The 14,491-nt window shown below is 37.3% G+C and overlaps 1 protein-coding gene across 1 annotated transcript in view; it reads right to left on the bottom strand.

Moving 5' to 3' along the window:
• Positions 1 to 10,085, bottom strand: part of LOC125671577 (uncharacterized) — a 34,240-nt gene extending 24,155 nt beyond the window's left edge. Inside the window, exon 1 of the mRNA XM_056162037.1 lies at positions 9,828 to 10,085. Within this exon, the coding sequence (XP_056018012.1) occupies positions 9,828 to 9,975 (148 nt within the window). The 5' untranslated portion in view covers positions 9,976 to 10,085. The remainder of the gene's footprint in view (positions 1 to 9,827) is intronic.
• Positions 10,086 to 14,491: the final 4,406 nt, after the last annotated feature.

The following is a 14,491-nucleotide window of genomic DNA, read 5'->3' as shown; positions in this document are numbered from 1 at the left end:
CTTCATGGTAGAATTTGCGTAGCCTTTTTCTCTGTAGTAAGTCACATAACAATACATGTGACTTGTACAGAAGAGATGACGTAACATCGTATAAATTTGTTTAGAACACATATGGTTATCAGTGGATTAAACATTAAGAATAACTGTTACCGACAGAGAGAGGTGATTGACCTTCTGTAACCATACAGCTTTGAAGATTACAAAATATTACTATGGCGATGCTACGATTCTACGATAAAACTCCATCGTGCCATTGCTTTGTATATTAAGAACGCGCAATACAGCGACATTTAATCGAGCTACATGTAGGTTTGGCACGCTGTTTTTGGCTATACTAGCTCTAAAACTTCATTGTTATTTCGGATTTCAAACATTTCGGTTGAGCATCACTGAAGAGACATTATTTGTCGAAATGCGCATCTGGTGCATCAAAATTGGTACCGTATAATTTTTACATTATGACCCCTGGGTCGAGGCCTCTGCTGGTGGACTGTTAGTCCCCGAGGGTCTCTACAGCCCAGTAGCTAAGTACTTCGTTACTAGCTTGAAAATACGAATGTATATTTAATTGCTGTTACAAAATTTAGAAATTCATTTCAAAATTAAGGATGATCTCCCTCACGCATAGCTCTTGTCCTTAGACGAATTTGAGTCCACCTTGTTTTTTTGTTTTTTTTTTGACACGCTGTTTTTGGCTATAATAGCTCTAAAACTTCATTGTTATTTCGGATTTCAAACATTTCGGTTGAGCATCACTGAAAAGACATTATTTGTCGAAATGCGCATCTGGTGCATCAAAATTGGTACCGTATAAGTTTTACATACATAACCTTTGCGTGATGGTGACGCATTTCTCTCAACACTAGTCGACTTGTCTGATCGTTTATGTTACGGTATAATGATGTCTCAGAAAATGATGCTGACATGCCATATGAGTATGTTTACTTGTCAGATCATTATGTTGACTTGTCAGAAAAAGATGTGGAGCTTAATGACATACGCATGTTTTATATATTGTTTTTAATACTATTACTGACAAGTCGACAAAGGAATTCATTATACTTTCATGAAAAATACTCGAATGTGATTGGTCGAGAAGCATTTGAAAAAACATAATATTTCCATAGAAAGCACGCGCTCCAGGGTGATAGTATCTAACAACGGGTAACATTACTTGACAACGGGTGATATTATAAAAATTACAACATGCGTCAAATTTATGCGCGTACGGTTCCCGTAGATTGTTAGACGACGTCGTTTGAGCATTTGTAATAAACGCGAATACCCAAATTGATATACAAAGCATCGCATGATAGTTATTGATTAAATGTCAACAGACGTCAGGTATTTTGTTGTTGGTGGTTTTTGTTTTTTTTTATTTATTTATTGGGTTTTTTTTAGCAGTATTAATTATATACTACTCAAAATTTGATAAGGATCATTAGGTTATATCTGTGTAATTTACCACTAACATAACAAAAGACATAAATTTGACTCAGAAACGTGTTTACTCAGGTTATGAATGAACGGCATGAACTTTTATTAATACGGAATGCTTGAAATCTGATAACAACACCAAAAGGCATTTCATTACAAAAAGTTAACAGCAAACCAGAGAAAGAATTACACAGTTTTTGGGGATAGTCCATATTTACACTTAGTCGATGAAGTGTCAATACCGGGTATGGCCTCCCCTTGCATCAATGACGGCATGACAACGTCGAGCCATGCTGTCAATAAGCACCCGGATGTTTCCAATGAGAAGGTTGTTCCACTCTTCCACGAGGGCGTTTCCGACTCTGCCAAAGTCGTGGATTGTGCTCTACGGCGTGAATGTTCCATACATGCTCAATCGGGTTCAAGTCCGGCGAGCGCGCTGGCCAGTCCATACGGACAATTGTCTCCTGCTGAAGGTACTGCTCCACCACCCTGGCACGATGAGGACGGGCGTTATCATCCATCACGATTAATTCAGGGCCAACAGCACCAGGGTAGGGTATGACGTAAACATCGAGGATCTCATCCCGGTACCACACCCCCGTCATTGTTCCTCTCTCCAGGACATGAAAATCTGTTCTTCCATCCCTGCTGATTCCACCCCAGACCATGATGGAACCACCACCATAACGGTCATGTTCACTGATGTTGGCATCATGGAACCGTTCACGTTGTCGTCGCCACACTCGGTGACTCCTGTCTGTAAAGTCCAAACAATACCTGGACTCATCGGTGAACGGAACTTGAACCCAATCGTTCTGTGTCCAAGTGGCATGATCTTCAGCCCAGTCCAATCGCTCCCGCCGGTGTCGAACAGTCAAAGGGACTCGAACACGTGCCCTTCTCGAGTTGAGACCTGCATTGTGAAGCCGATTCCGTATCGTCTGAGTGGACACATTCACACTCGAGGCGTTCAGGAGGTCGTTACGTAGGCTGGTTGCTGTCTAGAAGGGATGGCGTCGTGCCTGAAGAGCCACAAAATGGTCTTGGCGTTGGGTTGTCGACCTCTGACGACCACCCCCATGTCGGTGTGCTGATCTACCAAAAGTTTGCTGTCGGTTCCAGGCCCTGTTTACAACGCTCTAGCTGACGTTTAGTGCATTTGCAACGTCACGTTATGAGTAACCAGCGTCAAGCATTCCAATACATCTGCCCAGTTGTTCTGTCGTCAGGCGACGCTTTACATGTTGAGGGGGCATTGTGTTGATAAACGTAGTGTAAACACTCAAGTGAGTTTGAAATCTTAGAAATAATCAGACACCGATGCCCGAGTGAAAATCGTGCAATGGTAGCAAAAGCATAAACTGTGATGAGAAACGCATTTCCCATGGCATGAAATACACGTGCAAGTTTGTTTAAGACGTTTTTGATTTCATTTGGACACAATATTGCCAGTTATGCAGTTATTTAATTTTTTAAACAGAAAAATATCTATGATCCTTTTGAGTAGTATATTTAACATTCAGTGTAATAAAACAAATATTGCATGTAGTTGAGGGCAACAATGAAAATTTTCACCCCTCGAGAAACCCCTCGGCTACGTCTTAGTTGACAATGGTTTTCTCGGGGTGCAAATTTTCAATGCTACCCTCAACTACATGCAATATTTATATAATGTAAAACTTACACGGTGTCAATTTTGATGCACCAGATGCGTATTTCGACAAATAATGCCTCGTCAGTGATGCTCAACCGAAATGTTTGAAATCCGAAATAACAATAAACTTGCAAGAGCTATTTTAGGGGAAAACAGAGTACCAAAAAACATATGACAAGTTAAAGCTCTACTGACATCTTTTAAAAATAGACATAGCTGAAAGAAACTAATGAGGAAGTCCGCCAAATTTCTTTCAGATCATTTCTCTTCATCTACCCATATATACCCCAGAATCGTTTGTCACTAGTTTGACTTGAGCAGTGCACATCTCCGGTTCTACTGTATTGAGAACGGGAAATACATGAAATGCTAGTGTGAAGAAATGGTATGCATATATGCTCAAAAGATTCAGCTCATAAAATGCAATATTTGGAATACATACATTGCAGGATATAAATTATAATAAAAACGAGGAACAACAATGCAATGCACGCTAAGAAAACGCATCGAACATGGATAGATATTTACGTGGACATGCTGCAAGAGAGAGATATACATTGTACTGTTTGAAATCGGGTTTGACTGTTTTTGTTAAATGAAAGGTGAAGATAACGAACAGTGATCAATCCCATAACTCCTATAAGAAATACAAAAAAAAGAGTTGGGCAAACATGGAACCCTGGATATACCAGAGGTGGAATCCGGTGCCTAGGAGGAGTAAGCATCCCCTTTCGACCGGTCACACCCGCCGTGAGTCCTATATCTTGATCGGGTAAACGGAGTTATCGTAGTCAAAATCAGTGTGCCAAGAACGGCCTAACAATCGGTATGAAACACATCAGACAGCATTTGACCCAATGATAGGTTGTATTGACAAACTAGATCGTTATAACGATCATAGAATTTACGAAATTATTACTTTAAACGAGACTGTTGGAACCCCTATATAAAATCTCTATTGATATTCATCGAATGACCGGTTTTTAGAGCCTTTATTTATATCAAGGTTGTCCAGATTTATCTCTTCTATTATAAGTCCTTTTTGTAATTAAGAAAATTAAATCCAAAAGGCAAGACTGGACAATCTTGTGCTGGTGATAAAATTCATAAAAATAGATACAATAAAAATCTGCAAAAACTATTCGTTTTCTTTCTACCTCATTTACCTGTATTGACCTCGCGTAGTAATTCTGTAGTTTTCAGGCCGATGGTGACCATTTAAAAGTTTTCTTCCCTTTTTGGTGTCTGCCATCAACACTTCGTTAACGAAGGCAAAAGAAACGGGCAATAGTCCGACCGCTTCTCAAGAAACATAGCTTAGACATGGAATGGCTCAAAAACCACCGACCCGTGTCGATTGATTGTATATTGTTACACATCCCTCTCGAGAATCTTTCACTCATATGGAGACGTGCCCCGTATCGAACCTACCTTTCGTTTCTAAACTGATTGAGCGTGTAGAAGCTAATCGCTTAGAGGATCATATTGTGAAGAATAATCTACATGAGAATCTGCAGTCGGCCTATCGTTCTTGTCAAGCTACGAAAACAGCCCTGTTGAAACTCCACAATGACAGAACAACAGATCCGGACAACAATAGTTATGTAGGTTTAGTAATGTTGGATCTTTCGGCAGCTTTTAATTTGATTGATCATGAGATTCTTTTACATAGACTGGAATTCTCTTTCGAGGCCCCGTGTCACAGCACGTGTGGCACAACAAAGATCCCTCCTTACTCAATGGCCATAAGCGCCGAGCATCTAGGCCTAAATTTTGCAGCCCCTTACCGGCGGTGGTGACGTCTCCATATGAGTGAAATATTTTAGAGAGGGACATTAAACAATATTCAATCAATCTTTCGGCATACAGGACTTGGCATTGTCATAGATAACATCATATCTAGACAGCAGAAAGCAGTGCATAACTATTACGTCATGATTTTCTGGTGTTCAACAACTTTCCATTGCTGTCTCTTAAGGTTCAGTCCTTGGCCCCAAACTGGGCTGCATGTTCTCCAAACCGATAGGTCAGATATGACGTTATCATCAAATGAGATATCACTTTTAAGCAGATGATAACCAACTTTACCTAGTAATCAAACCTTGAGTGAAATCCTGAATACCCTTAGTGCTTGTCTTGAGGATATCAGTGATTGGATGAAGATCTGAAACTAAACCAAGTCAAGACAAAATTGACGATCTTTGCTCCTAAACATCGAGCCAACGATCTGGAAAATGTCGGCCTTGCTTTTGGATATAACATCATTTACAAAGCAGACACGGTAAAAACAAATCGTGTGGTATATTTTCACAGAACACTCATTGATTCATTGTATCTTGCTTAACGTCTCGCTCGAGAATTTTTCACTCATATGGAGACGTCACCAAAACCGGTGAAGGGCTTCAAATTTAGGCCTATGCTCGGCGCTTACGGCCATTGAGCAGTGAGGGACTTTAGCGTGCCACACCTACTGTGACACGGGTCATCCGTTTATAAGGTCATCTCCGAGGACCCGTGACATTCACACCTGATGCCGAGCGTTTGGCGATGGAACTGTCACTACCTGTTTTAACGACTGAGGTCTGTCGCGGCCGGGATTCGAACCCCCCGGCCTTCCGCATGCAGGTCGAACGCTCTAATTCCTCGGCCACAGAACTCTCAGCATGGAGAAGCGATGCAATACGATTGCTCAAGCATGATACTACCAAAATCGTCGAAAGATTGTTCACTACTGTCGACGCTAGCAGAATGCTTGTGAACTCTTTAGTGACATCGCGCATTGACTAAAATAATACCCTTATCTATGGAGTTCACAAGTCCTGCATAGAAAAACTTCAACCTGTACAGAACATCGCAGCGCGACTCATACCGAGAACAGCGAGAAGTTCTGAAGGAACTTCATTGGCTTCCTGTGAAATTGATTGATTGTATCTTGCTAAAGGTCTCGCTCGAGAATTTTTCACTCATACGGAGACGTCGCCAAGACCGGTGAAGGGCTTCAAATTGAGGACTATGCTCGACGCTTACGTCCAATGAGCATTGAGGGTTCTTTAGGGTGCCACATAACTGTGACACGGGACATCCGTTTTTAAGGTCATCTCCGAGGACCCGTGACATTCACACCTGATGCCGAGCGTTTGGCGATGGAACTGTCACTACCTGTTTTGACGACTTAGGTTTGTCGTTGCCGGGATTCGAACCCCGGCCTTCCGCATACGGGGCGAACGCTCTAACCTCTCATCCACCGCGGCGGTTCCTGTGAAATTCAGGAGTAAATGCAAAGTACCTCTATATGTTGTTAAATCTTTACATGGTCTATCGCCAAAGTACACTACCCACCATATATAAGTATACAAAAGCTTTTTACACATTTTGGCATGAAATGCAATGAAAAGGAACTGAATTCACTCTGTATAACTTTCAATTTATAACAGTAAAATATTCAATTAAGGGTACAACTTCAATAAATGTGAAACAATTAATGGACGTTCAATATTTTTGACAGTCTGAGATAATGTTGGAGCAAGATCTCGTACATAAATAAACTTAAATATGGCATTCTTATTCAGAATATGGTAGTAGCCAATATTGGCAAGAATAGACACGATTTTTATAAGAATGTAGGAAACTGTTTGTAATTTTGAAATGAATATCTTCTGATAGATAAGCATTGTGAAATGAATTTTTGATATGCATTATGAATTGAAATTTCATAATTTCTATGATTGTTGTGATGTATAATTTATGCATTAAGAAATGAATTTTTGTGATTTTTTTCCCCTGATGCATGGTGGATTTTATTTTGATGTATATATGAAATACACTATGATTTTAAAATATGATGTATGTACATTACAATTTTCTTATGCATGAACTATTATTATTATGTATGCATTATATGAAATGAAAAAAAAAAAGAATTTTCTGATCCTCCTGATGTTTGATATGCATTATGATAAGTATTTTTAATAAAACTTTATATTTATCAGTAAAAAAAACCAAAAAAAAAAACTTCAAAGTCATCAATATGATTGTGCTTTTAAGTTATGAATATATACCCATGTGGTTACGTTGTACATTTCTGTCTATCATTTTGTGACAGTTTTGGTTTAATTAACATTTAAATTGTTAATTCATTACCTATGTTTATGCTACTATACATCCTGTATATCATCATTTTGTGTAAAGTCTGAATCTGATGTAAATTGTTCACTTTACTATTTTTCTCACATGTGTTGTTTATACTGTTGAATTTGCCTCCATCTTGTCAATCATTCCAAAGTTAATTTGTTTCCTGACTTTTCATTGGTTTAAAGCTAGTGCCTTAAACTCACCAGAAATCGTTTGAGATTTTCACTCTGCAGTTTTCAAAGTATCTTAGAGTCCTTTTCATTGGTTAGAGTTAGTATATAAACAGTAACAGCGTCAGTTTCAAGTCACTTTGCTAGGGGCTAAAGAACCCACAGGTTCGAGCTCTCTCTATTCTTCTCTTGGGTTAAATCCCGGACTGCTAGCGCAGTCTTACTGTTTTTGTGTTTAGGAAATAGTCTAAATTCTTTAAGATGTAATTTAGTCCCTGGATAGAGTCAGACTGGTTCAAGGCTGAATTAGATATCCCTTTACAACTTTACCTTATTTAGCATTGTAGTTATTTTTTTTATGTAGAGAAATTATTGAGCTTAGTGCCTTATTGATACTTAGGAATTTACATAAGTTTTACTGGTATAGCGAGCCACCATGTGCTTTAGGGTTTGTTAGGTGTTGTATGGAAGCCTATTCTCTTCTCCTTCAATATTTTTTAGGCCATAATATTATTTATTTTTTGTTATTTAAATTCATTTTGGTTATTAATTACTCAGTGGTCAATTCATTTTCGTTTTCTAACTCATTTACCTTTTTTATTTTTTACATTTTTGAAGATTATTTTGAAAACTTATTTGTTATTTATTGTCAATCAAATTATTCAGTATTATTCTATAATAAATGATCTGTTAAAACTTTCAAACTCTCTTCTTATTCAAAGGTGTTGATCATAATCTAGGAATCTTATAGCTGAACCTGGGTTGAACAAAAACAGGACCAGTCATTGTAAATTGACATTGTCAGTGGACTTAGTCTGTCCCTTAGTATTACGCCCTTCAGTACAGAGTTTAAGGGTACTTTGATAGTTTTTATGCTTTGGGCAGACTGAGTGCACTTTACGGCCGGAAACAGACTGGTTCCCGTTACAATTTTATGCTGTTAAGCGCCTTAGGGTAACTTGTTAAATTTGGCGCTATACAATCTCTGTATTGTATTGTATTTTAGAACCTGGTGGACAATGCTCCACAACAAAAGAGAGTACCATCACCATTTTTCAGAGTGGTAGGGTTTGATCACTAATCTTATCCCCTTTTCAGGCACCAAAGTAGGGGTGTTCGATGCTTCTGAACCCGATGTTTACTCAAAAAGTGCAATGTATCAATAAAAAATGGAAGGGAGGATCTCCACAACAAAAGAAAGTACCATCCCCATTTTTTCACAGTTGTGGGAGTTGACCAATAACACCCTACCCTGAAAATTTCAGATCCCGGGGTTGGGATCTTTGATGTTTCCGAACCCGATGTTTATTTACTAGGTTAACGTATTTTAAAATAACAATTAGGAGTGTTGATCTCCAAAACCAGAGAGAGAACCATCACCACTTTTTGACAATAGAAGTACATATATAGTTTAACACTAACACCCTACCCTGAAATTTTCAGGCCCCGGGGTTGGGGCCTTCGGTTTTTTCGAACCCGGTGTTTATTCATTAAGTGAAATGTATTAGAGTATCATATCACCATTTTTTCTCAGTGATGGTCGTTGACCACTAATACCCCAGCCTCAATATTCCAGTCTGGTTTTCTTTTTCATGTATATACAATTTTGAATCGCAAACTGTGTTCTAGAATGCAGTTCGCTATTTAATTACGGATAGAGAACTGCAAATTGCGTTTTAAACTCTAATTGCCGATAGGTTTAATTTGGGACTGTTTCTTGCAGCAGTGTATTGATAAATTAATTTTGTTTACTACAAATTGTGACACATTTTGAGATATGACTCTAAAGCCACGGTGTGCGAGTGATTAATGACGTTGCCATTTTACTTATTGAAAATGTTCATGTCTCTATAGACCGTTCATAAATAATGATCTAAAGAGTTGATAAAGTCGTTCATTTCGGAGTAAGGTGTTCCACGGTATTAATTCATCAAATGAATGTCTACAAATATTAAGGTAGATATCTAATAGAGCCAAGTCATTCATCCATGCGTTAAAATACTGTCTCGGTTTGCTTACCAATGATTTATACACAGCAACGTGGTTTTTTGCCCCAATTAAATTTTTTTTTCAATTCTGGGACACAAGATTAGTAATATCAGCTTATCTGAAATGTTTGCATTTATTCACTATTTCCATACCATCCCAACAGTATATTTGATAAAGAAAAATGCTCGTATTCCTTAGTGAATCCCATTTTCATTAACTAAAACGTTTTTATCTAATTTTCACCAGATCCTCAGAAATTGCAAGTGATTTCCAGGTTATGTTGTTAGAACTTGATTTCACATCTCGTAAATAAGAACACAATAAACGTGTGTCAACGATAGGAAGAAAACCTCAAACAACTCTGTATCTTAAAAATGACATGCAAAAGTATCTACTAATATCCAATCATTGTTTATTCATTGAGTTGGTTAAAAGTCACTCACCTGCTAGAACGGTCCGACTCACTAAGTACAATATCAGAACCAAGCAATACATTTTTTTCATGTTCTGAATGTTTCCACAATTGTCCTTTAAATGATGCAGCCTTTGCACTCTCTCGATCTCCAATGTTCCTCTTGGATAGCAATCCATTTAATAAGTATCAATTTTGTCATTATACACAGCCAACCAGCCAACCAAACGATGATATCAGCAAAGGACTTATTTAGTATTTCACTTCTTCGCGGATGTTTTTCGTCGAGTTTAATGTATTTCCCGCATTCATATTACATTAGTTATTAACAATAGGTAAGAAATCAGATAATTCATAGATTTACAGTGGGGCATGTACCTCACTTCATCTTTTGAACTCGAATCATGTAACTTTTTAATTTGTAGTCGAAATAGATATTCAATCAAATGTTTTATTGTCCGAAAAATTCCGTCGGTTTAAACGTGCAGTTGATGCTGAATTCATGAATGGATGTTCAAATCACACGAAAATTTATAGAATATGACTTGATGGTACATACAAAAGTGGGTGAGGGACTTCAAATACATGACAAGGCAACGTTAATTCTTTTTTAAATGTTACATTTTATAATTTCAGGTCCTTGAACACCAATTATATAAACATTCACGGTGACAAATGCGCATATTTTACAGACGATTTTTGTTCCACTGTACAAATTATATATGATGCTTGGCTATATAAATTACGTATAGAATACGGCGCTACCGGTCGCAGTGTTTATTAAAAGGGCTGTCACAGCAAACAATGTGTTTTGAACCAATATGTATCATTATTGCGTGCTGGTAAGGTCTTACGTGCACAAACATCAACAATATCATAGATAATTCATTCACTAATCAATTAAGCTCAATAAAATGAATGATTTGATCATCAATTAAGTTCAGTAACCAAATATTATAGCATTATCAACATATTCATATTTGCAGATCATCAATATTGCCTACTGGATAATTGCAATGGCCAGAGTCCTATCAGATGACCTCAGATTGGTCGGACGTTGGGTCCACTCCTCTTTGTAAGTGAAACAAAATGCCGAGCTGCTTGTATGCACTGTGAGCACTTGTATGAACCGTGAGCACTTGTGATTGTTTGTTTCACGTTCCATCGAAAATAGCTGTAGGTGGAGTAACCACAAATTTAGACCTATGATTACCGCTCAGGACCGTAGTAGTGAGGGTTATTTATCGTGCCAACGCCTGCCGCGACACGGAACCTCCGTTTTAAGGTCATATCCGAAAGACCCGTGAATCTCAAATTTAGATGCCGCGCATTTGGCGAAGGAGCAATCACTATCTATATTAACGTCTTGGGTTTGATCGATCGATTATAGTTTTATGCCGTTTTGGCAGTATTTCAGCCATTTTACGGCGGTTCTTCGGTTTGACGCGGCCATGGCACGAGCGGGGTTCGAACTTACGACCTCCCTGTTACGAAGCGAACGCTCTAACACTGAGCTACCGCGACCGGTACTTGTGGAACAGCAAAGCAACCACAATTCATACAACTGTAACCATTACCAAGGGATTGTCAAGTACCATGTTGGCAACGACAGTGCCGCAACGCAAATCGTCATAGCTAACCACAACTTATCTTTATTTCGTTGGTAGGTACTAGTGCATTGATAACAATCAAATTAATGCACTCGATAAATTCCATCATTAACCTCGTATCGTGGATGCTTACTTATGTCCTGAAGTAATGATTCCATCAGAAAATGGTGGCATAAGTTGCTAAATTTGGGAAATTTTATTATAAACTAATGTACGTAATAAATCATGTTTAATAGTGCTGGTGTTTGCCAATTACCCACAATTTTACAATATGCAGAAAAGGGCCTTCTGTAGCTACTGTCCATAGGATAACTGAAAAATGCCTGACCTTTATCGGAGGAGTTTTAATATTCTCTTCTGGTAGACGAAGAAGTGAATATAAATATCATAAATCCTATTAAGAATACAAAACCGAAAGTAGGGCAGACACAGACCCTAGGAAACACAAGTAAGATCATGTGCGTAAGAGGAATAAGCACCCCCTGTTGACCAGTCACATCAGTTGTAAGCCCTAAATTTTGACCAGGTAAACGGAATAATCCATAGTCAAAACCTGCATGTAAAAAACGGCCTCTAACAATTGATTTAAGAAAATTCATTGACGCAAGCGTTATATTCGACCGTTCCCTCTTGGTAACCATCAAGACTATTTTAGAGACTTTTATTATTTTATATCGAATATGTTTTCCCTGTAGTCAGTCCTGTGTGTGTTGCGTTACGTTGCTACATGTATGACAGATAAACACGACTGAAGAAGACCGGAACACGATCCAAATATTTCTACAAAGTGTTTAGAGGGTTTTTATATGGGCAACGGAAAGGGCAAATATACATTTTTATAAAATCAATGGTAATCAAATTCAACAATCCAAAAAAAAACTATAATTAATGGTCCTAAATGCAAAATCAACTGTCTTCTTTGCAATGTGAATATACATTAAATCAACACAAAGTATCACTATATATATAAATCAAACAAAAAAGTTACACCAACAAACATAAATGCGAAACGAATTATCAAAAACGCAATCAACAGACATAAATACAAAACAAGCGGACGAACAAATAAATGCTAGGTGGCGTTTAAATTTGAGCATTCGGTAAACCTCGGATGATTCCCTACGAATCGGTTTAATGACTCATAAGCTATTCGGAACACATCTAGAGCATGTGCGCCGTTTACTGTGATCCAGACTAATAAAACGCCATATTCAAATTCGAAAAAATAATCATAATAAAATATTTTCTAATAGATATAAAATACCTTACATATCCAATTACATGACGCATTTTGCGAGGTACAATTGGAATGAAATTACACGGTATTTTGGTAGGCTATATCAGAGACATATATCGTCTATATTATTTCTTCAATCTAGGGCTAATATTGACTAAATCAAATTATTTTTTCATTACAGTATGCAAGAAAGTTGCCAGAAATTTGACTGAACTTCATTTTTGTTGCACATAAGAATCTTAAGAGCATTAGACACATAGCATGTTTTTTTTCTGAAGGGAATGAGGGGAGGATACATGTAACTCGTCTAAAATTCTTGTCAATCAAACGAAAATAAAAAAGGGACCAAATATCCCTAAAAGATGTTCTCTATTCCAAACTTCAACAGTATACATATAAAGAAGGGGCGGCTTCGTTCTACAATGCAATGTAGGGAAGGGGGGGACCAGTATATCTTAATTTGCAACCTAGAGGCTTGTCTAATGACATCAGAAGTGTTTCCCTCCACTTTTTCCGTGGCCATTTTGGGATGCTGAACCGAGGATTTCGCGCTTTATTGTGTAGAACACAATATTCAATGACGCATAATCTTTCACAAAGAACGCCACCTGGCGTTTATCTTTGTGCGTCCGCTTGTTTTGTGTCGATGTCTGTTCGTTTTGTATTTATGTTTGTTGATTTTACTTTTTTCGTTTGATTTGTATATACACACTTTCGGTTGATTTTATGTATATCTATTTTGCAAAGAAGACTGTTGATTTTGCATTTAGGGTCATAGTTTTTTGATTGGTGGATTTAAATTGCCATTAATTTTGGGGGGGGAATGTAATTTTTGCCCTTTCCGCTGCCCATACTTTTAGATCTTACTTTAAAAAAAGAGACATAACACATACATAAAATTAAAAAACAATTAAAATTAAAAAGCATTAGTCCTCTATAATAGATTTCAGCTATCTGAAATTGTTTTCAAAGACAGATTAACTGCATTATTGATATAAACATGAGATTAAACATAGTTATCAAAACTTGAGATTTATTTAATTCGAGCAATGTAGTATGTACTATGTATAATGCAGAAGACAAGCTTTTCAAATGCGCATGTACATTGCAAGGTCAGCTTTTAAGTAAACTGGAGTTGTTTTATTTCAAGTTCGGAAACCTATAAAATTTAAGACATTAAAGTATACATTTAAAACTTGTACATTTCATGCGAACAAATTATGTCTTGCTTTTAGAATAAAACACGAAAACTAAAAGCAAAGGGGTAAAGGTAAACTAATGAATATTGAAAAAAAAAAAAGAGAAAAATATCAATATGGGATACATTGTAAAGTCAGGAATGATGTGGCATATTTATAATTGTGAAGAACTAATTGTTGGATATAATGTAATAAATTCTTGTGAATACATTTTTAAAAGGAGTTCAATAGTCTTCCCTACCTAGTATCAACAATCTAGTTTGACCTTTTATCTATTTTCTCCAAACTTTATAGTGGTCTTCCTTACCTGATACCTTACCCACCCAACAATACCTCCAAATTTCAATTGATTCGGATTTAAACTTTTAGAGTTATCATGCAGATCCAGATATTTCTAAAATTTTCAATCTTTTTTCAGGACTGTGACCTTGACCTTTTTTCTCCAAAATCAATAGGGGGTCTTCCTAACCTGCTATCCAACAATATAATCAAGTTTCATTTGATTCAGTTTTAAACTTTTCGAGTTACTGTCCAGAAACCATATTTGTCTGAAGTTTTCAATCTATTTTCGGTCACTGTGACCTTGACCTTTGACCTATTTTCTCTAAAATCAATAGGGGTCTTCCTTACCGGGTACATAACAATATCT

The sequence above is a fragment of the Ostrea edulis genome, chromosome 4 (assembly GCF_947568905.1).
Source record: "Ostrea edulis chromosome 4, xbOstEdul1.1, whole genome shotgun sequence".
Taxonomy (NCBI): Eukaryota; Metazoa; Mollusca; class Bivalvia; order Ostreida; family Ostreidae; genus Ostrea; species Ostrea edulis.
Note: the sequence above shows the minus strand (reverse complement) of the source record. Positions and strands in the feature narration are given on the sequence as shown.